This window comes from Phodopus roborovskii, unplaced genomic scaffold (assembly GCF_943737965.1).
Source record: "Phodopus roborovskii unplaced genomic scaffold, PHOROB, whole genome shotgun sequence".
NCBI lineage: Eukaryota > Metazoa > Chordata > Mammalia > Rodentia > Cricetidae > Phodopus > Phodopus roborovskii.
Genome location: NW_026126540.1, coordinates 20,040,874 through 20,067,099, shown reverse-complemented (window position 1 = coordinate 20,067,099; position 26,226 = coordinate 20,040,874). Strand labels below are relative to the sequence as shown.

The window sequence follows — 26,226 nt, the reverse complement described above, 5'->3', positions numbered from 1 at the left end:
AGAGCCAATATGGAGGGGCTGAGAGGTGATCGGGATTGGGGTGCATGATGTGAAATTTCCAAAGAATCCAGAAATAATTATGTCAAAAAAAAATGAAAAAGAATCAATGAAACAAACCAAAAACAATTAGTATGGAGGGAAAAAGTGTGAATAAATGAAAGAGGAAAATGCAACAGAAATTAAAATTACAGTCTATATCTGTGTGCAAAGAAGACAGTAGGAGTGGCTGAAGGTATGCACTTGGCTTCAAGTTACTTGCTTTAATCCTAGCTATAGAGCGTTTCCTTTTATTATTTTTAATCTCAAATATTTAACTTATTATGAGGTGGAAGATATTTAGAACTCAAGAAAGAAACTGAAACCATTTCAAAAAATTTATAAACACTTTTAACAAAAATGCAGTAAGTCCTTACTTCAGTGTGTTACTAATACACAGATGGGAGAATGTCCAACTTTTCAGCAGGTACATAACCCACTGCCTCTACTTCATACTAACCTTTTCAAGAGAAACTTAACCAAGTAAAAGCACAGTCCTCAATCACCGCCACCAAAAGAGACTATTGCTCTTTACAAATGTACCATTCAGTGAGGGACCAAAGGAGAATCTACCTGTTTCACAGTGCCAAGAAAGCAAGAAACATTCCCTGAATCAGACTCAAGTATTTTTTAAAATCTTTTAAATATGTAAAAAATAAATTATTTAAAATTATCAATGAAAAGTAAAACACTTAAAAATTTTTTGTGTTTGTCTTATATCAGAAATCCCCTTATAGATTGCAATTTGTTTTCAACCTTAAAAGGATGTTAGCTTTTGGGGGAGAGTTACTTTAAACAAATATATCTTATTTATGTATTATATATGATAATAGTTCTACAGGAAAAACCCCAAAGAATATTAATGATGACTATCCTGCATAACTGAGTTATAAAAGGTTTTCACTTTCTAATCATATGCTCATTGCACATTTCTAACAAACACATACATATTTTCTTGGAATCCAGCAGTGGGGGAAAGAACTTTTAATCTGAAGAAGCTTTGTTTTGCAAGGATGCTTTGTGGTCAGAAACACAATATTCTTTGACTTATTTATCAACAGCACACCTTTGGGCTACACATTCTTCAAAATGTTTGCTGACAAAACTCCACAAAAAAGAAAGGAAGGAAGGAAGGAAAGAAGGAAGGAAGAAAAATTTTAAATTGAAAACAAAAACGGATTTAGTATTAAGAGATTCTACTTGCAGATCTCTGTGAATCTAAGGACAACCTAGTGTACACAGAAAGTTTCTAGTTACCCAGGGCTACATAGTGAGACCCTGTCTTTTAAAAACAAGGCCAGAGGGTACCCTAAAGAGAGAGGGAGTTAGGAGAAAGAGAACATGTGGAACTAGGAAGACTGAGCCAGGGGACAAATAAACAAGAGGAGAGAGAGAGAGAGAGAGAGAGAGAGAGAGAGAGAGAGAGAGAGAGAGAGAGAGAGAGAGAGCATAAAAGAGGGAGCCATTATAGGTTTCAAGAGAAAACTGACTCTAGAGAAATGTCCAAGACCTACAAGGATGACCCCAACTAACAATCTGAGCAACAGTGGAAAGGCTACCTTAAATGCCTTTCCCTGATAATAAGATTTATAACTAACTTATCCACCATCATAGAGCCCTCATCTAGTAGCTGATGGAAACAGAAGCAGACACCCACAGCTAAACACTGATCCAGATGCAGACAGGGAGGACAAGACCAGGCTACAGAAACCCACAGAAACAGCTGACCTGAACAAGGAAAAGCTACTGGGCCCCCAGACTGATAGCTGGGAAACCAGCATTGAACCAACTCAGACCCCCCTGGATGTGGATCTCAGTTAAAAGGCCTGAGCAGTCTTTAAGGGACCTCTGACAGTGGAACCAGGATGTATCCCTGGTGCATGAAAGGACTTTGGAAGCACATTCTCCATGGAGGGATACTCCCTTAACCTAGAGGCAGGAGGGAAGGCCTAGTCCCTACTCCAAATGACTTGACAGATTTTGATGATCCCTCCTGGAAGGCATCAACCATACATGTGGAGTGGGGTGTGAGGTGGGGGGGATGGGATGGGAGGGGGTGTCAGGAGGCATGGGAGGGAGGGAGAAAGGAAGGGAGGGAGAGATGGAGGGACAGAGGGAGGGAGGGAAAAGAAACTGGGATTGATATGTAAAATAAGAAAAAGATATATGTATCACTAAATGTTCTTCCAGAGGATCAAGGCTTGATTCCTAGCATTCATATGACAGCTTACTGCCATATATAACTACAGTTCCAAGAAATCCAAGCCCTCTTCTGGCCTCAAAGGCATCAGGCACACATATGGGGTACAGACACAGAGGAAGGCAAAAGATCACACCCATAAAATTTTAATTAATTAAAAGAAAAGAGTTCCTGCTTTCATGGACTTTTCCCAGGATTTATGTAACAGAGTGCTAACTCCAGATTCCATAATCGCACTGGCCACAGGTCCATCAACCAAGAGCAATCTGATAACAGAATGGAATCCTGAAGCATACAGATCCCAGCATCTCATTCCTGAGGACATGGGCTCAATTCCTAGCACACACATGGTCAATTACAACAATCTGTAACTCCAGCTCCAGGGGATCTGACCTCTTCTGGCATTGGCAGGTACTCCAAGCCTGTAATAAACAAGCAGGCAAAACCATACACATAAAATAAATAAATCAAAAAATTAAAAAAGAAATATCTCGAAAGTGTTCATTATCTTTAGTAGCTAGGAAAATATAAATCAAAATAACTTTGATATTTCAACTTACCCCAGTCAGAATGGCTAAGATCAACAAAACTACTGACAACAAATGATACAGAAAGTATGGGGAAAAGAGAGGCTCTTTGTGTGATTGAAATCTAGTACAGCCACTATGAAAATCAGTGTGAAGAATTCTCAAAAAACTAAAAATAACAAACACTAACATTAACTAACACACAGACATGAATACACACACATATACATATACACATACATACATACAGAGAGAGAGAGAGAGTTTAAGTGAAATTATCACATTTGGGATGAAAATGATCCACCCAAGAGCCATAGACTAACAAAAAAACCAAAATTATGCATGAGAAACCCCCTTTTGAGTTGTTGGTCAGGAGAGTCCAAAAGACCCTCAAAAGGGTCTCGATAGGCTATCGATGTTGCCCTTGGTTGCCTCACAGAGGTTGAAGGTTAGTCACTACTTCAGACACAAAGCCAGGAGGACCCAAGATAGATCTAACTTAAAGGGTTATCTTTCATAGTACTAGAAATTGCTGTACAAGATTTCAAGGAAGGGAAGCAACCACAACTATTGGTATGGCACAATAACTCAAAGAGCACAACAGTGGTACTTTTATCTTGGTGGTAATCAATAGCTCTCTAACTAGACATAACGCCCACTCAACAAGAAAAACATAATGTCTGGTAATGGAAACAGATGAAAGAACCTACTGCAGGAGATACTACTAAATCAGCATAATTCCTAACTACATTATAAATACTTATCCTTATACCCATTGATAAGTGTAACACTCACCACTCTTCAAAGAAACTTCTCTTTGCAACAGAGACCACACAGAGAACCACAATTGATACATATATAACATCACTCCTACACCTAAGGCTCAGGGAACACCATAGAAAAGGAGGGATGGATGATTTTAAGAGCCAGAAGAGCAGGAAATTTCCTGTGAGAATGTGTCTCAGAAACAACAGGGAAATATGACTCACGATACCTCAACAATATGGCTGCCTAAACAAGACCTGAAGAAGCAAAACATCAACATGCCAAACTAGAAGGGAGAAATCTCTTGGGTCCCATCGCTAGACAACTAAGGAACTAAGGAAAGCAGGAGAGTTTTCCCCAGGGATGAGGGCCCCTAAAGAGTTATCCAATACCAAGTAGTCAGCCCTGAAATTATACACATATATTAACACTAAACAGACTGAGGGCTGAACACATTTAGGTGGGGGGGGGGAGGTGCGTGTGCGTAAGTGCGTGCGTGAGTGCGTGCGTGCGTGCGTGCGTGCGTGCGTGCGTGTGTGTGTGTGTGTGTGTGTATGTATTTAACAATAACAATTAAAGAAGGTCAGGACTCTGAAAAGGAGATTGCATGGGAAGAACTGGAGGAAAGAAAGGAAGAAGAAAAATTATACAATTATTTTTTAATTTAATTTTACAAATTTGCAGTTGTAGCTAATTCAATATAGGGGAAAACATGAGAATAAAATCACATACGTTGGGGGAAATGTCTCAAATTCATAAGCTTCTCTTTTTAAAAACAGAAACCCACAACTGGAAAAGAGTAAAAAACCTTAGTACACTAAGTCCTAAATGGGATGTCTTCATCAAATCCCTCCCCTCAGGACTCCAGGAGGTATTCTTAAAAGAAGGATTAAAGACTTTAAGAGCGAGAAGAAATGGAAAACAAGAAAGCACTGCCTTCCAGACACAACAGGAAAGACAAACAATTGAACTCACAGGGAGTGAGGCAGTATGCACAAGGCCTGCACAGGTCCAAACCAGATGGGGTCCCAGCACTTAGATGGGGAAGTAGGCTTAAGCTCCCATCTCCATCCAAGAATCTACAAGCACTACCAAAGAAAATGTTAAGTTTCTCCAAAGGAGTCTCACTGGGAAGTCTTTTTTTTTTTTTTTTTTTTTTTTAATTTTACTGCTTCTTTGCATGTTATGGCTCCTGATTTTGTGTTTTTATGGTTGGTGTGTGTGTGTGTGTGTGTGTGTGTGTGTGTGTGTGTGTGTGTGTGTTAGTCTCTTCTTTGTTTCTTTTTTGTTAGTCTGATAATTTTGTTTTATTCTTATTGGTCATTTTTATTTGTTTGTTTTGTTTTCTTAAGGAAGAAGGAAAGGAGCTGGAGAAATGGCACAGTGGTCAACAGCATACATTGTCCTACAGAGAATCCAAATTCAATTCCCAGCACCCACAACAGGCAGCTTATAACTGCCTGAAACTACAGCTCCAGGAAGCTACCACCTCTCTGATCTCCTTGGGTACATACACAGACACACATACATATATACATAAACAAATAATAAAACTTTATAAAAAGAACAGAGAGAAAGAAGACATGAAGGGTGAGGAGGCAGGGAGAATCTGAGAGGAAATAAGAGAAGGGAAATCATGTTCAGAATATATTATATGAAAATAACTAGTTCCATTTTTTAAAAATTGAAACCTAGGTTTTAAAACAAGCAAAAAAGAAAGTTAGTTGAATATATCAATATAATTAAATAGCTTTTGCAAGACAAAGAAGCAAACCAAAAATCATAAACTGCCAGTATCAGGAATGAAAAAAGAACGAAATCATTAAAAGTGAAATGGACTAACATATAAACAACTTTAAACACGAAATTTGACAATTTAGAGGGCATGCACAAATTTACAGAAAAACAAGTTACCACAACTTTCTCAACATAAAAATAGGAAATTTCAATAACTCTTTAACTAGTATGGAAATATCTGTAATTATAAACAACAAAAACATACTTCAATGTCTACATAATTTCACTGGATATTTCTATTAAATATTTCAAAATGATCACTAATTTTATGCTTCTCAACTGAAACAAAGATTGGGAATAAAAGATTAAAAAACTTAGGCTTGATCCCCAAGCAACACACATACAGGCTACCTCTGATGAATACAAACCTTCTAAACAAAGAAGTGACCTTCTAGAAAGGTGAAGGTTACAAAACAGACACAGACAATTCAACTTGTGTCTATTAACAACAACAATAAGGGCAATGGAATAAAAATGGCAACATTTACAACTGACAGAAATATTAAAACCACTTAGACATAAAACCACCAAAACATAGAATTATGGTGTCAAGCCTCAATAAATATAGAAAGGGTATATGTTTATACAAGTCAACACTCCTCAAAAGTGATACAGGTACATTTAACAGTTTTTAATCATAAATCCCAAGAAGATTTCTACAAATGTATAAAACATTATTTTAAGATTTATACAGAAAGAACAAATTAACTAAAACAGAAAAGCAATCTTAAAGGGGAAAAAGTGGGAGAAAGTTGGCTAATTTCAGGTTTATGCATAGCTATAGTGATCAATACGATGAGGAGTCACCAGGACAGACATACAAATCCATGGAACAGAAAAGAAAATCTAGAAATGCACCATACCGAGTTTTGACAAACATGTAAAAAGCACCTTAGCAGTGAAGATCTTTTTAGAACATGGCCTGAAGCAATTAGAAATCAGTACGCAAACAAATAAATGCTTACAAATATAACACCTAGCCCAAAACAGCTTAATATGAGTCACAGGTTGAAATGTACAATATAAAACTAAATTACAATTAAAAACAAAAAAAAAAAAAAGTACAATTAAAACCAAAATTTCTCAGGGCTAATTTAAGAGCACTTAGACTGCATACCAAAGGCAAATCCCATGGAAAAACTTATAAATGAAGCCTTTATCAAAGATTACAAACTTTTTGCTTACAAAAAAAAGAAAACAAAAAAAAAAACACCAATTTATATACAGGCTATATTTGTAAACCAAATATTTGAGAAAAGGATATCTAAAATATATAAAGAACTCTCAAATTCAAAATTCAACAGCGGGCGGGGGGGGGGGGAGGGAGTAAGCTAACTAGAAAATAAACCAAAGAATAGACATATTTCACTTAAGAAGACAAAAAGAAGGCCGGATTTGGTAGCACATACCTTTAATCCCAGTGCTTGGGAAGCAAAAGCAGGTAGATCTCTATGAGTTTGAGGACAGCCTGGTCTACAGAGTGAGTTCCAGGGCAGGTTCCAAAGCTACAGAGAGACAATGTCTCAAAAAGAAAAAGAAAAAGAAAAAAAAAAAAAAAAAGGCACAGAAAAAAGGTTACAAGTGCTAGATATTAAGGAAACTCAAACCACAATGAGGTATCAGAACACATCAATCAGAATGACTAAACAAAAACATCAATTTTTGTAAAGCTATGGAGAAACTGAATCACTCATATGTTGATGGTGGGGGTGGCACAGCCACTGTAGTTTAGTAATTTCCTTCAAAAATTAAACATGCCACTACTACCAGTTGAGCTAGCAAATGCACAAATGCACACCAGCATTTTTCCTTAAAAACATGAAAAAACGTGATAAAAAAAAAAGAACTCTTGTACCATAAAGAGAATATATAACATTTATGTTTATAGCTACTTTTTCAGTAATAGCCTGACATGGAAACAGAAGACCCTTCACCATACCCACTACATGACAATAAACAGGACAGACTACTGATACACAAAACAACTTAAATAAATCTTCAAGATATTGTACTAGTTGAAAAGCCCAGAAATTCATATATTATTCCATTTATATACAATTCTTCAACTGGCAAAATAATGGGGAAACAAGACTGGTGGTTTTCAGCAGTTCCAACGGGGTGCAGCAGGGGGAAGAGGCCATCAGGAGGCACTCATGTGTACTGGGAGGTGTCATATCACTATCATATCACTATCAATGCTACAGTTTTTATAAGATTTTCATATTGGAGAAAAATAGGAAGAAGATAGGATTTCTCTTTTTAATTCTTTCAACAACATGTGGCTCTGCAACTGTCCTGAAACAAACGGTTTATTAAAAAAGGATATGGGATCTGTAATCCTAGCAATGGTGAGCTACAAACCAAGGGCCTGCCTCAGAAACAAACAAGTAAATAAACAAGCATGCTAGATGTGGTAGTGCACACTATAGCCCCAGCATCTGGAAATCTATCTCAAAAGAACACGTAAGAAAAAGCAACTTTGTGAAATGGGAATTTGTAACAGGATTGATGGTTCCATTCCTTATATCCACCATATTAAAACGTATGAATTGCAACTTGGTAGGAAAGCGTGCGCGCACACACACACACACACACACACACACACACACACACACACACACACACAAGCCAAATTAGGGAGAAAGCTCATGTGAACACAAATTCTTTTTTTTTAATTTAATTTATTATTTTACATGTCGATCCCAGTTCCCTCTCCCTCCCTCCCTCCTTCCCTCACTTTTACCCTCTCTGCACCCTAACCACCCTCCCCTCCCATCCCCCCACCCCAACTCCATATGTAGGGGAATGCCATCCAGGTGGGGTCATGTAGATCTGACAGGTCCTGTGAAGTAGGGACTAGGGCTTCTCTCCTGTCTCTAGATTAAGGCAGTTATCCCTCCATGGGGGATGTGTTCACAAAGTCCTTTTGTGCACCAGGGATACATACTGGCTCCACTGTCTGAGGTCCCTTAGACTGTTCAGTCCTTCTGGCTGAGACCCATATTCAGGGGGGCCTGAGTCTGTCCCATGCTGGCTTCCCAGCTATCAGTCTGGGGGCTCATTAGCTCCTCCTTGTGAACACAAATTCTTAAGCCACCTAGAGACTACAATCTCCAATTCTGAAATTCTCCCTCAATCCCTATCCCAGAAAAAAAATTAATAAAATAAAAGTGGGTATATTTAATCACTTAACCTATACCTTTAAAAGGATTGATACTGTAATACACCCTGAAAAATTAAGCAATAATACTATCACTTTACCATATATTCTAACAACTAAGCTTTAATACTTGCATTACAGAAAAAATATGCAAATTTGAACCTTCAAACAGGAAATGAAATTTTCTAAATCTATTACATAACTTCAAACTCAGGCATGCACTGAAGGATAATAAATCATTTAAACCTTCACACACAGAACCTTTTTAAATTTGCATTTATCTACAGTAAATACTGCCATGTTCTTTAATAGATTACTAGTTCAATCTAGCAAACTAGTGATTTATAGTACTGTCATATTTTAAAAATCAGAAATCTGTCACTGGTGACAAGCAGTCAGAAGTCCACTGAACTTACATTACATGGGCTGAAACGCCACAGGATATGAAAAAGCAAATGGTCAAACATTCCATATTCAAAACAATCAACTCAATATTCATGCCTAATTACGTGTTTGTAACTGTAAAACTACATAGCATTTAATGTTGTTCAAGCACCCTACCTCTATTATCATTTCCTCAATACTTCCAAACTATTTTAAATTATATTATTAATTTCATAGTTATGAATATGGTCTTATTTTGAAGAACAGTAGGATTTGGAACACATAAAAGAATAATTCATGTTTCCTCCACAAAGTATGAACTGTTATAACTTAGTCTTCAGACCCAAAAGTAAATTCCCTGAAGAAAACTAATAAATTAGACTTTATAAAAATTACAAACTTTTACTATATATGTGGGGGGTGGTTATGTGTGTATATGTTTTTGCATGAATAAAATGGCAAACTACAGACTATATTTAAAAGCAAATATCTCACAAGAGGATATCTAAAATATATTTTAAAAACTCTCAAATTCAATAGTAGAGTAAGGCTCTATCTCAATAAAAACAAAAGAAAAACATTGATAAAATTTGGTTTCACTGAGCAAGAAAAAAAGGATTCAAATCATTAAAATCAGAAATGAGGGGTCCACTCTGAGTTCCTGCGGGCAAGATCCTTGACCCCCAAATCCGGCCTCTGCCAAAGAAAGAGATCTCAGATGGAGAGCTTCAGTTTCCAGTGAGATCCGACTAGCCTGCAAAACCTTCTCAAGTTCCAGCTCAGCCCTTGTCCTCTTCCACCAGTTATTGGCCAGAGGTGAGTCTGGGCCCAATCGGGGCTGCCTGTCCCCTACAACCTCTTTTCCCCCCTCCCCCGCCCGAACTCCTTGGGTTGGCCCCTGATCCTGCTGCTCCTGTCTCCGATCCCCATCCAGAGCACCCTTGGAGCTCTGATACACCCCCACCCATCCCCACCACCAGCCTACCCCCCCACCCTGTGCCCTACCCCACCCATGGTCCTGCTGCTCTGGTTGAGCACTGGGACAGAGGGTGGAGCCAACAGTCCACCCTACTTCGGAGACTTCTCTGAGCAACTCTGAACAAAGGAGACCTGACTATCCACAAGAGACCACCTGTAATTTCCACCGGCTTGGTCTCTGACCCCTCCTCCAGTCCTCTGCTGGAGTCCCGGGCCCCTCCCAGAGATCTGCCTATCTCTGCAAGTCCACTCTGAGTTCCTGCAGGCAAGATCCTTGACCCCCAAATCCGGGCCTCTGCCAAAAAAAAGGTCTCAGCTGGAGAGCTTCAGTTTCCAGTGAGATCCGACTAGCCTGCAAAACCTTCTCAAGTTCCAGCTCAGCCCTTGCCCTCTTCCGCCAGCTATTGGCCAGAGCTATTGGCCAGAGGACCACTGTGAGTACCTGCTGGCATCTTCTTCTGGATCCTCATCCTTGACCCCATCCCTGGATCCCTGTCTGCGGAGAAACCTCCTAGAGAGCTTGGACCACACAGAGCTACAGATACTGAATCTCAGACCACATAAGCCCATAGGGGAAGTACCATAGAGAGAAGGGGAGACCCACCAACACCTACTGGAAGAAGCTATGGGAAGAAGGCAGAAATGAAAGAAAGCACATTACTATCAACCTTACAGAAACAAAAAGATTACAAAGGAATAATCAGAACAGTTGTACGTCAAAAAAGTAACAACTTAGATAAATGCAAAAAGCCACTAATTCCTGAAACTGGATCTAGAAGAAAGAGAAAGAGAAGTAGACTAAAAACAAAGAAATAGTAATCAAAAATCAACTGGTGGGAGATGTCATTCTGTAAAAATGTTTCTCATACTGTTTTATGAATAAAGCACTGCTGGCCAATAGGAAAGGAAGATAGGAGGGACTAGGAGACAAGGAGGAAAGAGGAAGGAGTAAGAAGGAGTCAAAATGGAAGACAGAGAGCAAAACGCCGGTGGCCTCTCTCTCCAGTAAGATGAAACCACATGGAAGTATTTAGATTAACAGAAATGGATTAATACTTAAGACAGAGCTAGCTGATAAGAAACTAGTACCTGGCCAACAGCATTATATCAAATACAGAGTCTCGGTGTGTTAATTGGGGCTGGCGCGGCAGTGGGACAAGACCAGTGGGGGAGGAAAAAGAATACCATTACGATCAACTTACAAAGTAAAGCTAGAGTTGACAATTTTACTGTCACAAACTCCTCAAAAACTCAATGAGGCCAGTATTACTCTTGTACAGATAAAAACACCTAAGTACAGGCTATATCACTAAAACATGAGAAGAAACATATTAGCAACATGTAGAAAAAAAAAAGAAAAGAAAAGAAAAGAAATCTACACAATAAGCAAATGAGATTTATCCCAAAAATACAAGTTTAGTTTAACACACAAAAATTAATAAATATGAAGCTGCAGATGCCTCTGTCAGTAAAATACCTGGAACCTGAATTCAGGCCTAGAACCCTTATTTTTAAAAAGCCAAATAGAGTGGCATATGTTTTAATGCCAGCCCTGGGGAAGAAAACACAACTGGTTCCCTGGGGCTAGCTGGTTAGGCACCCGGAGAGTTCCAGGCCAGTGAGAGAACATGGCTCAAAAAACAAAAAAAAAAAAAAAAAAAAGAGCCAGATGGTGGCACATGTCTTTAATCCCAGCACTTGGGAGGCAGAAGCAGGAGGATCTCTGTGAGTTCAATGCCAGCCTAGTCTACAAAGCTACATAGGGAAACCCTGTCTCTAAAAACAAAAACAAACCCAAAAACAACAACAAAAAAGTAGACAGTATATGGGAAACAACATACAAGGTTGAGCTCGGGCCTTCATACATATAAGCATGCACATGTACCTGTACTCACACACAGGCTTATGCATCAACAAACTTACGTACACAATAAATTATATATTACATGAATAACATGGAAAGAAAATCATATGATCACCATAATAAACACAAAAACCATTTGTCAAAATCTAATAGCCTTTCATGACAAAAACACATGAAGTAGATATAGAAAAGGATATGCTCAACTGATAGGATCTGAAAAACGACAGAAGTGTCACTAGGAACTCATAAGAATACATAAACACACACTCCAATGTATAAAATTGTAATTGGTACTTAAGAGTGTATGTGTCCTTCTGGCCTCTAAAAGAGCAATGACCAACAAGGTAATAATGAGTATGCATATTACTCATATCTAAGTCTTAAAGTGGACTTCTGACCAAGGAAAATCAGGGTTCCTTTAGAAACATCTGATTCAATGTCTAGAACTAGAAATGAAAAACTGAGCCTAAATTATCTTGACATAGCAGGAATATCATCAAATCAAAAAGACTCTGCCAAAAAAGACTCAAAATCTGACCTAAAGAATACCTTATTGACCAAAGACAAGGCAAACTGTGGTTCAATGAAAAGAACAATTACAATCAAATACATTTAAATCTATTAGTTCATGTTCACAAGAACAAATTCACAGGTTCCTCAACCTTCCTAACTCTGCAACCCTTTAATATAGTTCTTAATGTTGTTGTGACCCCCAACCATAAAATTATTTCATTGCTACTTCATAACTGTAATTTTACTACTGTTATGAATTGTAATGTAAATATCTGATATTCGACCCCCATGGGGGTCATGACCCACAGGTTGTAAACCACTGTTTTAAAAGATGATAAAGCATAAATATCTGTTACTTTGAATACAAGTAAATTAAGAGAAAAATTGTGCGTTTATTCTGCCTTCTACAAATGTACACTGGAGACCATACCACTAGGTAGCTAAATAAATATTCCTTCATTGAAAGATTCCACTTAAATACACACACACATACATGTGCGCACACATAAACACACACACACACACACACACACACACACACACACACACACACACCAGAGAGAGGACAAACAGACACTGTGGCTACTTTTTTTATAGCTAAGAAAATAAATCTATTTTGATCATGAATACCAGGGCCAATAAGATCACCCACACAGAGAAACCAGGCATAATTGCTTCCAGTGAAAGAAGAGGGCACCACCTACAGTCTAGTCACAGGAATGGAAGCTGAGTCTGACCCAGCCTCTAGATTTTGTGGCCAAAATACAGGAAACACAGAGGACTGCAGGACATGTGTAACTACGTTAAATACTCAGTGAACAAAATTCAGACAAAAACTATAAAATGTCAAAAGTTACAAGTTCTTCTATAAGTAAATTCATGATACTTTTAAATATATTAGGCTAAGTGTGGTGGTGAAGCACCTAGCACTTGGGAGGGTGAAGCAGGAATTTTAGGCCTTTCTCAGCTACACAGCAAATTCAAGGCCAGTCCCTGCTACAATGAGAACCTGTCTCAAAGAACCAAATTCATTAGTTGGTTAATTAATTATACATAAGCAAAATTTAATTGAAGCCTAGGGATAATAGGACAATAAGGAAGGGACTTTTTTTTTTCTCTTAAGTCTACATTTGGATGAGAAAAAAAGACACAATTAAGAAATTCTAGGAAAGCTATGAGCATTCTATTGCTTATTTGCTCTTAATTTTATTTATTTTGTTTCGTGTTAATGAGCTCTGCTTTACTTTACAATGAAATTTTTAATGTAAAGTGTATTTTGACTGGTTAATTTATAACTTTAAAATATCTATAATTTAATCGCAAATTATACCATAAAATTGGCTTCAGGTTTTTAATTTCTTAACTTTTTAAAAAATGTTTACGTGCATGAGTATTTTGCCTACATGTACGTATGTTTATCACAAGCATGCAGTAGCTGCAGAGCCCAGTAAAAGGTGTCAGAACTCACGGAACTAGAGTTACAGACCACTGCAGGTGTTGAGATCCAAACCTGGGTTCTACACATAAGAGAGTTTAACCACTGAGCCATCTTCCAGGCCCACTGTCAGCTTTTTTAACCTTTATTAAGTAATACATGATTATTTCTTACAGTAATTACTAATAAACTTTTGATGATTACCCAATTTCTACACTTTAGACATCTTAATAGTCACAGAACACATTATTAAATCAGTATACAATTTCTCTGAGAAAAAGAAAAGAAATGTCTTTTTTAAAATAATTCGTATTTTCAGTCTTAGTCTCCAACAAAGATAGCTAAAAATGTTTAGGAATAATGGTAACCTAGAAATACTATTAAGATATCCATGATATCCCAAGAATACTGAGATAGTCTATTCAAATAAATAGAGTTCATAACAAGAGTTTAGCCACAAAAAAGACAAAGATTAAACAAATAAATGGAGAAATTATTAACTTCTAAGGGTCTAGCAGCTGCAGAAGATAAATTAAAAAACAAAGAACACTATAGAACACTATATGCTTTTTAAAATGTTCTTGCTTTTTTCTTTCTATTAGAAATAGGAAATAAACTAAATAGACCATCAAAATTTCTTTGAAAAAGTTATTGGGAAAGTATCTGTATCAGAAGACTAAACTACAATGAAAAGTAGTTTGTTTTTTTGTTTGTTTGTTTTTGTTTGTTTGTTTAGTGCTATTAAGTTTATATGAAAATTCATGCCAGGAAGCTGCCTAGGCAGGTCTTAAGACATCTAGCTTTTGCGGGCCTTTGTTATTTCAACTCTCATGATGTGAGAATCAGCAAACACGCTGCCATGCCGTGGAAACTATCCTTTTTGACTTTTTTATGTATATTGGTGTTTTGCCTTCGTGCAAATCTGTGTGAGGGGTCAACTCCCCTGGAACCAGAGTCAGTCAGCTGTGAGCTGCTATGTGGGTGCTGGAAATTGAACTCGGGTCCTCTGGGAGAACTGCCAGTACTCTTTAACCCCTGAGCCATCTCCCCAGGCCCTGATTTTTAACTTATTATCTTAAGAATTGATTATATGCCTGTTTGCTTCTGCTGAAATATTATTGCTCAGCTCACAGTAAAAATAATGGATTACATCATTGGTGCATGAAGCTTCTCCTAATCACATGGTTGATTTCAAATTTTAATTGTTGAAGAAAAAGCAATGAGAAAAACTATGTACAAGAAATTGTGATACCAAGTTCCAGATTACCATCAGTTAATTAATGAGTTGTCTCCCAATTCATAGCATATGAATTACATATAATCTTTTTTTTGTCTTTTAATTTAATAATCTCTTTTTTTATGTGCATCGGTGCTCTGCCCGCATGTGTGTCTGTGTGAGCTGCCATGTGGGTGCTAGGTGCCTGTATAGGCACCCATGTCCTCTACAAAAGCAGTCAGTACCCCAAGAATCCAGCTTTCTTACTGTCAATATATGTTCATACTTCTTTTTTGTCCTGGGAATAATGTACAAAGGAAAATACTACTGATTCATGAGTAAAGAGTACATAAAACTGGATATTGTCTAAGCTTTTGTACACTTCCCTCTCTGTTCAGTTGATAGCAGCTACTCATGATTACAATGTCCTAAAGAAACTAAAATTAAGAGGTGCTGACATCTTACATTACATATTTTTTTAAGTCCTAGGAAGCAAGCTAGAAAGCTCCTGACTCTAGAAAGTCCCTATAGAGAAGAGGTTTCTCTTATACATGCATCAAAACATGACAGATTCCAATCAGATTTATTCCTCAAATGTATTAACTTATCCTAAAATAATTTGTCAACAATTATAAAACCATAAGCAATAAAATACTCTTGTGTAGCCCTGACTATCCTGGAACTCACCTGTAGACTAGGCTAGCCTCAAACTCAGAGACCCACCTGCCTCTGCTTCCTCAGTGCTGGGATTAAAGGTTTGTTTGGTGTCTTGTTGTTGTTGTTGTTGTTGTTTGATTTGTGGCCAGGTGTTGAACTCAGCTTCAGGCATAGTAGGCAAACTAGGCTATCACTGAGCTATACCCCCAACTCTAAAACTGATATTTAATTATCTTCCTCAGTATCTCACCATCAGGAATCCCATGCTAAGGCCCTGAGTTCATTCAGCTCATGACCTTGAAATCTACAAAACATGGAAAGATAAGCCTTCATCAAGCTCTTATTAGTTGAGATATCCATGAAACTCCATCATCAACTAAGTACTTTTAATAAAAAATTGGTTAGATTTTAGTAACCAGGGCATGAGAAGGTTGGCCCATTTGGTTCCAAACTCTAACACCACTAGTGCCACCACCAAAAGCCTCTCAGGAATACTTTATCCCAGCATGGTATCCCATGTCTTTAATCTCAGCACTGGGGAGGAAGAGGCGAATCTGTGAGTTTAAGGACACTCTACCCTACATAGAGAATTTTAGAACAGACAGGAATATATAGAGAGGCCCTGTCTTTAAATATATATTTTTTGCTTTCTTAGCAACCCTACACAAAAACACCACATAAGCATTCTTCATAACCAGAATAACCCTCCATCATTGGGTCCACTCTGTCACACTTCTTTATTATTTTATGTGTATAAGTATTTTACCCACATGTATATCTGTGTACCATGTGCATGACTAGTGTCCACAGAAGTCAGAAGATTGCATCAGACTGCCAAGAACTAGCTTTACAAAGAGTTGTGAGCTGTCCTGTGGGTGCTGGGATCAAACTCAGATTGTCTACAAAAGCAGAAAGTGTTCTCCACTGCTGAGCCATCTCTCCAATTTCAAAACACCTTACCTCCCATTTTTTCCCCTATACATTCCTGCTGGTTATCATGTTGTAGATATAAAATGGTCCCAAAGGCTGATGTATTGAAGGCTTGGTAGTCCTGGTAGTGCTATTGAAGGGACTGGATCATATATACGGTAAAGGCCCTCCTTGATAGATGGATAAATTAGAGATGATCAGTTATATGGCAGGTCTGACTGGAGAGAGCATGTCAATGAGGCTGTGTCTTTGAAAGGCATATCTTACTTATAACCAGTATTACTAATATACCCCATTCCACTCATTTGTTCTCCTACTCTAATTTTCAAAGTTTAGCTCACCTCACCTCTACAAAAAAACACTTACAGAGAGGACTAAAAAGGAAGAGTGAGTAGTACGCCACAGACTTAGAAGTAGCACACGTAAAACCAGCCTCTTCAGTCACTTTTAGAAGCCAGGACACTCAGGAAAACTTGACCAAGATACTTTCTTTGAAATTATTGAAGTGTGCAAATATACCCTAAAAAGTTGCAAAAAGATTTAACAATTCAGAAGTGATGGCACATGCTTTTAATCTTAACTCTTGGAGGTAGAGAAAAGAGGATGAGACATTCAAGACATCCATGACTACAGAGTGAACTGAAAGCAAACCTAGACTACATGAGACCCTTACTTTAAAAGAAAATTTTGTTTGTGTTCAAACAAAAATATTTGTAATATTTAAGTCAATACTCAAATAGCATCAACAAACACTGAAGTAGGAGATATAAAATGATTCAATGACTTAAATTAAACAATATAGAAGAAGAGTTAAACAGAAGCAAATTATCAAACTAAGGAAAAACAAAATTATATATAAGTATTTAACACAATAAACTAGACTTTTGAAAAACTTGTCAATTTTTGAAAAATATAAACCAACCCTTCTTGTCATCATTAACAGGCTGCCCAAGGGCGGGGGAGTAGGGCTGAGGCCCACTGGTAGAGCACTTACCCAGCATGTGTAAGGCCCTGGGTCCAGTGAGCTGGTAAGGACCAAAAGGGGAAATATGGAGAGAGAAGCACCATCATGCTTCCTCTCGCATCTAAATAAAAGGGTTTCCCACTCAAGAAAAGCAAAGACTTAAAAAAGTTCCTTTGCTAGGTTTTCTGGCCCCTTCTATCAAAATAAATGCACTCTCTAAAAGCAATCTAGTGGAATGTACTAAACTAACTGACTCACACAAAACAATGCAGTTACTTCCTACCTGAAATTTCATCCAATAGCAACACACTCACAGAAGCATTTCAGTGTCACATTCTCCCTAGGTTTGGATTACATGAATTCACTTTCTGTAAGTTAATAGTTTGACCAGTTATCTTTTTATAGTATTAGGAGTAGCAAACTTAAAAAGCAAAAACTGTCATTGTAAAAAAGATGTGTCAATAAATCAGTTTGGTTATCAAGTCTGATTTTCTTATTGTAAACTAACGTTTCAAAAGAAGCAAAGTATATAAAATCAATACTGTTCTAGTAACTACAGGATGATGTGTTAAGACGGAAGATGGCTCAGTAGTTAAAGCACTTGCTATGCAAATAGGAAGTCAAGTGTTCAGATCCCCAGATCCCATGTAAACACTGGGTGGGTATGAGAGGGGATCCCTAAAGCAAACTAGCTAGAGACTCTAACCACATTGCAAAGCTCTGTGCTTCATACAGAAACTCTACCTCAAAGGATAAGGTGGCGGCCGGGCGGGCAATCCAACTGGATTCTGGACATCAGCCGTGGGACCCACAAATGCAAATATGCATACACATACACAAAAAGAGGGAAGGCACACACACATGAAAAATGGGCAGGCAAGATTGTCATACCAGCTGGTGACCTGAGCATGATTCCCAGAAAGGAGAGAATCAACATCACAAAGTTGTCCTCTGACCTCAACAAACATGCCATGGTACATGCATGACCATCATCACAAATCATGCACACACAGACACAAACACAAAATAATAATGAAATGTTTAAGCACTTATAAATAAAAATATTTCTTAATTTTCTTTAAAAAAACAAAAAAATAGTACTAAATGTTGGATATAATGGCACACACCTTTACTCCTGGCACTTGGGAGGCAGAAGCCGATAATCTCTGTGAGTTCATGACTAACCTGGTCTACATAAATAGTTCTAGGACAGCTAGAGCTACATATTGAGACCCTGTTTCAAAAAAAGAAAAGAAACAGAAAAAAAGTGTGTGTGAAGGGGGGGCTGTAAAATGAAATTGGGCTAAAGGTATACAGCACAATAGTTGACCATTTGCCTTTATGTGCCAGGCCCTGAGTTGCAACCAATACCACCCAAGTAAAAATAAACTCTTAAAAAGAAAGGGAAGGAAGGGGGGAGAGGGAGGGAGGGAGGGAGGGAGGGAGGGAGGGAGGGAGGGAGGGAGGGAGGAACAGAGAAGAGCAAACACCTATCCTACTTATGCCTTCACTGGAAGCTTTCTTACTGGCTAGCACGACTCACTTTACAATGCCAAACTTACTGCCGAAAAGAAACTGGTGAAAGAAACCATACCCTGGATGACATAATAGTCATTTAGTTCATAATCTGAAATATTAACTCTATGTAAAACTAGTCTGAAAACTAGTAGGACACAAGAAAATTTTGTACACTGGTGAATGGTATTTCAAAAATGTAATTTTTTTAAGAGTAATGAATGGGCTTTCCACCATCTTGGTGCCTGTGGAGGCCTGCTGGAAACAGGACTTCTAAAAGGCAAATATGTCTGAAAGGCTGTGGTGCAAGGCCATTTTTGCTGGCTATAAGCGAGGTCTCCAGAACCAGAGAAAGCACACAGTTCTTCTTAAAATTGAAAGTGTTTATACCCGAGATGAAACTGAATTTTACTTGGGCAAAAGATGTGCTTATGTGTATAAAACAAAAAGCAACACAGTGACACCCGGAGGCGGAGGCAAACCAAACAAAACTACAGTAATCTGGGGAAAAGTACCTTGGGCCCATGGAAACAGTGGCATGGCTCATGCCAAATTCCAAAGCAACCTTCCTGAAAAGGCCATTGGACACAGAATCCGTGTGATGCTGTACCCTTCCAGGATTTAAACTACTAAATAAACAAATAAAAGTGAAGAAAAAAAAAAAGAGTAGTAGCACACGCCTTTAATCCCAGCACTCTGGAGGCAGAGGCAGGAAGATCTCTGTGAGTTCAAGCCTAGCTACAAAACTACACAGAAAATAAAATAAAAATAAAAAATAAAAATAAAAGACTAATGAATGGGGACTGAAAAGCCACCTCAGTGGTTAAAAGCATTTTCTCTTCCAGAAGATTCAGTTCCCAGCACCCACACGCAATTTAAAAACCATCTGTAACTCCAATTCCACAGGATCTGATGCCTTCTGACCTGCCTGGGCTCCAGCTACACATGTGGTATACATACATGCAGGCAAAAATACTCATGCAAATGAAATAAAATCCTTTTTTTAAAGAGTGATTAATGGCATTGTGGTTTAATTGTTTTGCTTTGTTTGGAAAAGTCTTTATCCTTTAGAGGCACACATGAAACATTCACAAATGAAATAGGAATAGATGGAAAACACGTTACTATTTGATATGGTTATACATGATAATAAGATATTTGAACAATATAAATGAATAAGCACAAAAGCTATGTCTTACCATTTTTAAGTGAACATAAAACAAAATGTAAAATAGTACCATGATGCTAATGAGGTCACTAAAGAGAACACTAACTGCAAAACACTGTACACACAGAAATGTGACAGCTTCGATCAATCTTTAATGGCACTAAATTAAAAATTAACCAGAATTACCTTTAACCATCAACAGTGAAGAAAACCATAAAAGAGCAAATATGAAAACTTATCACTGCATATCATCAACAAACTTAATCAAGCAGCTATTGAGCAAAAACTAATTAGGGATAATATTTATATTCTGTGAGCAAAATTAATAATAAGATATATGCAAAGCAAAAGGAAGGAATAGAGAGGACCAAAGGCATATACTTCCATTTTGTTGTTTTAAACAAACAAACTCTAGAGCTAGGGATATAGCTCAGTTGGTAAAGTGTTTGCCTAACACATATGAAGCCTGGATTCAATCCAGCAGCACATAAAAATCAGGCAAACCTCTAATCCCAGCATCAAGGAAGTAGCACACAGGATCAGAATTTGGAAGCCAACCTGGCCTACAGGCTACCTTATCAAAATACTAACAATAAATACAATAATAATAATGTGAGAAAATGGTAAGTATATATGCAGAAACCTTGCCCGAGCTTAGAGATACACTGACAATAGAAAATGAGAGGAAAGGGCTGGGGAGATAGCTCAGCTGGTAAAGTGCTCACTAAGTAGCACAAGGACCAAAGTGCAATCTCCAGCACCCTACATTGAAATCCCAGCACTAAGAAGGCAGAGACAGATCCCTGGAGCTTAATGCCCAGTCAGTCTAGCCTAATCAGAGAGTCTAGCCTCCAGTCCCAGGAAAAGACACTGCCCATTAAAAAAAAATTTAAGAAAGAAAGCCTGGAGAGTCTTAAGTACCATTGAACCTGAAATGAATAAGATTTTGTGAATTTTTGTTTTTCTTTTTTTATTTTTAGAGATGCTTGCTTTATTTTGTATGTATAAGAATTTTTCCTGTAAGTTTGTACCACATGTGTATGTGGCACTCTCGGAGGTCAGAAAAGGGAGTCAGATTCCCTGGAACTGGAGTTAAGGAAGATTATGAGCAACCATGTGCATGCTGCAAACTGAATCCAGGTCCTCTAAAAGAGCAATAAGTGCTCCTAACTGCTGAGCCAATTCTCCAGCCCCATATAATAAGGTTTTGAACTTCGAACTTTGTCCTAATGAAGAAATATAAAATTATGTATGTTTTTAAGCCTACAAATTATTAGTTATTTTGTTATGTAACACAAATTTATTTTAAGATTTGTTCCATTAATATATAACTGGGGGCTGGCAATAGTTGCAGAGCTGCAACTCCAGAAGTATACTGAGTTCAAGGACAACCTGGGTTACATAAGTAAGACCCCCATTGCAAGAAGAACTGAAATTTGCCAGTGTCTCTGACAGTGTGGATTATACCAGATTAAAAACCAACTCTCTTTAGATCAAACAACAAGCAGAACTGAGCTTGGCTCACTGAAAAAAAGAGAAACAAGCTAAGATCATCCAATTTTGCTCCTAGAGGCACTTTGCAAATGATTACTGGGGAGAAGAAACTACTCCAAAGCCTCGATGAGTTGAAGAGACACCCATCTGGTTTCAGAGCTGCTATTGGCTGAAACTCAAGAAGGCCCCATGGGTATTTGAGTAAATGCTAACCTGCAGAGGCATTAAGTGAGGCAACATTGCCAACAGCATAATTATTACTGTAATGTAACCTGAAAACTTCCCATACGGTAGAGAGAGCTGAAAGTCTGAATTGTGTCCACAAAAAATTAGAAGGTACCATATATTCTTAGAGGTCTTTACCTCATTTCCCACTACAAAATAACAAGTACTTATCCAGAGCTGGGTGGTGGTGTCACAAACCCTTAATCCCAGCATTAGGGAGGCAGAGGCAGATGGATCTCTGTGAGTTTGAGGCCAGCCTGGTGTACAAAGCTACACACAGAAACCCTGTCTCAAAAAAACAAAAACAAGTACTTAACTACAATCTGTAAATTGAAAAATTGAATACATTTTTCTCTCTCTAGTAGGAGGATGATATATACATACATATTTCAAATTTAGATTTAATAGATTAGGAAAAAAGCATAGCTCACAAACATGCGTAAATCACCTATAAGGCAGATTTCATGGGTTCTGGTAGAATTATTATTTTCCAGTTGTTCTTATAAATCCACGATTAAATACTACTCGGTTTTAAAAAAAAAAAAAAAAAAAAAAAAAAAAACAAGTCAAAATTTAACTATAATTCTTTAACAAAAATTAGCATTAGGAACTGTTGCTCTAAGCAAGTAGTGATGGCAGTGCATGTCTATAGTCACAGCATTCGGGAGGTAAAGGCAAGCGGATCTCTGAGTTCAAGGCCAGCCTGGTCTACAGAGCTGGTTCCGGAGAGCCAGGGCTATATAGAGAGAACCTGTCTAGAAAAAAGAAAAAGAAAAAAAGGAAACAAAAATTTTGTTTCAATGTTTTTCATATTTTTCAGGTATTAACATTTTTAATGACTATTTTCAGTCAAAAAATCATGTACGCATTTCCACAAATCACACAATCTGATTTTTCCTCGTTTACAGCTAAAAGGGTAACTTAAGAAGTTAAGGGACACACTAAATTTTAAGAATAAGAATACCTCAGTAGCTACTTCATGAAAATAAATTTTGACCTTTCTGTAACTTTTTTTTAAGGCAAATTATCTTTCAATTTTTAAATACTTTGCCATTATTATAACTAGTAAACCTTTCAATATTCAAAAGATGGTTATAGTCACTCATCTATCTATTGCTGTCTGTTATTTAAAATGACAAGTCTTTAATCTACTCACCCAAGTACAAGTGAACACACTTCCACAGGCTAGAGCAAAGCACACAAAGGAGTCTCCTTTACTAGCTCCTCCAGAGTTCCTCTAGAGCAGTGGTTCCCAACCTCCCTAAAGCTGAGACCCCTTAGTACAGTTCTTCATGTTGTGGTGACCCAAACCACAAAATTATTTTCATTGCTGCTTCATTACTGCAATATTGCTACTGTTATGAATCGCAATGTAAACATCTGTGTTTTCTGATGGTCTTAGGCAACCCTAAGTCATTCAATTTCCCTCCAGAAGGGGTCACTCCCCACAGGTAAAAAACTGCTATTCTGGACGTCACATAAGCTTTTCCACTTTTTTCATTTTTCAGATTAAAAGCATGCCCAAATTTTACTGGCCTTTCTTCTCCTCAGTATCTTGCCTATACATTTTCTAAAAAAAAAAAAAAAAAAAAAAAAAAAAAAATATGCAATTTCTCACCATCTCAAAAATTACAAGTAACTTCTAGGTGACACAAATTCATCCATTAGTCATATCATTATCCATTACACAGTGAAGTACTTAGTTTCCCAATTTATCCTACATCCTACAACTATTTTATTTTCTATTATCATTAGACCAATTTAAAGTACTTAGGGGAGAGGTATTTAAATGTTTGTCACTCATGAGATATTATTTTGCCTCAGCTGGCCCTGAATTCCTGGGCTCAAATAATCTTTGTCTCTCATACTCTGAAGACTATAGGTGTATGACAACATGTGTTAGAAGCAGGGTCATGATCCTTCCAGACTATTATTTCAAGTAAACCAATGAAAGGAAAGCTAGACAACCAAGTTTAAAAATTAAATGTCAAGGAGATGGAGATGTAGCTCAGTAACAGAACACGTATTTGCATACACAAGGACTGTGCTAGCTAGTGCTTTGTCAACTTGACACAAGCTATAGTCATAAATGTGATTTCTACCACACAAACAAAAAAAAGTGGGGGAGAGATTTCCTGGAGACACAGAACTAGGGAGCAAACAGCCTATAGAGCAACTTGCCTAAGTTTTATTGTGACTACTGTGATACTTATCTTAGGCATGATTCTCCATCTGTGAGGAAGACACTGCAGTGGTCGGAAACACAAAGAGATACAAACAGAAGAGCAGGCCCAGAGCCTGACTGACAAAACAAAGCCGCATTTCAACAAGGAAAGATACCTGCAGCTCCATTCTCTGCTCCTCCTCCTGCCTCCCTCCAGTCTCCCAGCTCTTCCTTGCCCTGGCATGATCCCTGTACCCCACATAGGAGGCCCTCCTATGATGCTGATGATGGGCCCCCATCCTCCCAGGACCTGCTCCCATGGGTGGCCAAATGTCCACGATGCCTGGGCCTCCAATGATAAGACTCCCTGCTCGCTCTATGAGGGTGCCCACTCAACCTGGCATGACTCACCAGACGATAAGAGCAGAAAGGCTCTTTATCAGTTTTGTATTTCTTGTTTTGTTTCACCAGAAGATCACAGTGCTGAGCCTGAGTGTTTTCTAGCTGCATGACAAAGAAGACTTCCCCCTTCCTAACAGAGAATAGTTTTGGAGGTGAGAAGTAGGATTAAAAAAAAAAAAAAAAAAAAAGTGCAGCTCTCACTTATACTGTGAAAAGTGAAAAATGTCACCGTTTTTTAGTTTGGGGGGGTGGGGGGGATAACATTACAGTAAATCTAGGGCCCAAACACAAAATATAATTTTACTGTTAGGGAAATAATGACTGAAAGACACTTAACAAAGTGCTCAACATCCTTAGTCATCAGGAAAATGCCAATCCAAACAACTCTGAGATACCATCTTACTCATGAATGGCTAAATTACACATGATCCTCCTGAGAAGGAGTGAGGGAGTCAGGAGAAAGAGCAGGGAAAAAAAGGACATGAAGAAGCAGGAAGATTGAGTCAGGGGAAGAACAGAGGAGAGTTAGAAAAGAGATACCATAATAGAGGTAGCCATTATAGGTTTTAAGAGAAATCTGGCACTAGGGAAATGTCCAGAAATCTACAGGGACGACTCCAACTAACAATCTAAGCAATAGTGGAGAACTACCTTAAATGCCCTTCCCTGATGAAATTGATGACTACCTTATATGCTATCATAGAGCCCTCATCCAGTAGCTGATAGAAGCAGAAGCAGACACCCACAGCTAAACACTGAGCTGAACTCCTGGAACCCAGTTGCAGAGAAGGAAGAATGATAAGCAAAGTGGTCAAGACCAGGCTGGAGAAACACACAGAAACAGCTAACTTGAACAAGTGGACCCCAGACTAATAGCTGGGAAACCAGCATAGGACTGACCCAACCCTCTGAATGTGGGTGTCAGTTAGGCCTAGGCAATCTATGGGGCCTCTGGTAGTGGATCAGTACTTATCGCTAGTATAAAAATGGACTTTGGTAGCCCATTCCACATAGAGGGATACTCTCTCAGCCTAGACACATGGGGGAGGGCCTAGGCCCTGCTCCAAATGATATGACAGACTTTGAGGATCCTCCATAGAAGGCCTCACCCTCCCTGGGGAGCAAAAAAGGGATGGGTCAAGGGGTTGGTGGGGAGCAGGGGGGAAGGGGAGGGAGAGGGAACTGGGATCAACATGTTAAAAAAAAAAAAAAAAGCTTGTTTCTAATTTAAATTTTAAAAAACAGAAAAAATATATAATGGATTACCAGAGATTACCAGAGAATTTTATATACCAAAAAGATAAACACACTGAATAAAAAGTGTATAAAGAGATAGATTCTTTTATAATTTACATAATTTTAAAAACCACATTTCTAGTTTTGGAAGAAGCTATAAAAAGATCATTAAGATAGGTCAAATAAATGACTATGGAAGGCAAAAAGTGAACAAAGAAGCCACAGAATATAGAGCAATACTTAACAGTGAAAGCTGTGAGTCAGGAGACAGAATGTAACAGAAGAAATGTGTGCAATTCACCAGGCTGGGAGACAATCTAAATATCTATATTGTAACCTGTACATTTATACAAATAATGGCTACAAACTAGATAATCAGAGAAAACAGTACCACAAGGTAATTTCCCAAGAATTATCCAGTCTGAGGACTTTCTTCCACTTTGTTTTAAAAGTTTCCATTCCAAATTGCTGCCAGCACATGTGATTCAGTAAACACTTTTTTATAAAATATATTTGTTGAACCACCAAATACAAAAACAGAACTGAAATGGCATTGTTGCTTAGTTTACTTCCAAATAGTAAAAAATAATTCACCA

General features: G+C 37.9%; 3 protein-coding genes across 11 annotated transcripts in view; 2 read left to right on the top strand and 1 right to left on the bottom strand.

Moving 5' to 3' along the window:
* The window catches only part of Kirrel1 (kirre like nephrin family adhesion molecule 1), a 1,148,154-nt gene that overhangs the window by 855,898 nt on the left and 266,030 nt on the right, over positions 1-26,226 (top strand). The gene's annotated exons all lie outside the window — the stretch shown is intronic.
* Lrba (LPS responsive beige-like anchor protein) overlaps positions 1-26,226 on the bottom strand; it is a 552,647-nt gene that overhangs the window by 495,685 nt on the left and 30,736 nt on the right. The window lies entirely within an intron of this gene.
* On the top strand, positions 19,191-19,569 carry LOC127233026 (60S ribosomal protein L35a-like). The gene has a single exon (XM_051199377.1). It carries the CDS (start codon positions 19,228-19,230, stop codon positions 19,564-19,566), a length of 339 nt encoding a protein of 112 aa, XP_051055334.1. The 5' UTR covers positions 19,191-19,227; the 3' UTR covers positions 19,567-19,569.

Excerpts from the sequence above, each read along its gene's own strand:
- LOC127233026 (XM_051199377.1), top strand. The coding sequence starts at position 19,228 with ATGTCTGAAAGGCTGTGGTGCAAGGCCATTTTTGCTGGCTATAAGCGA.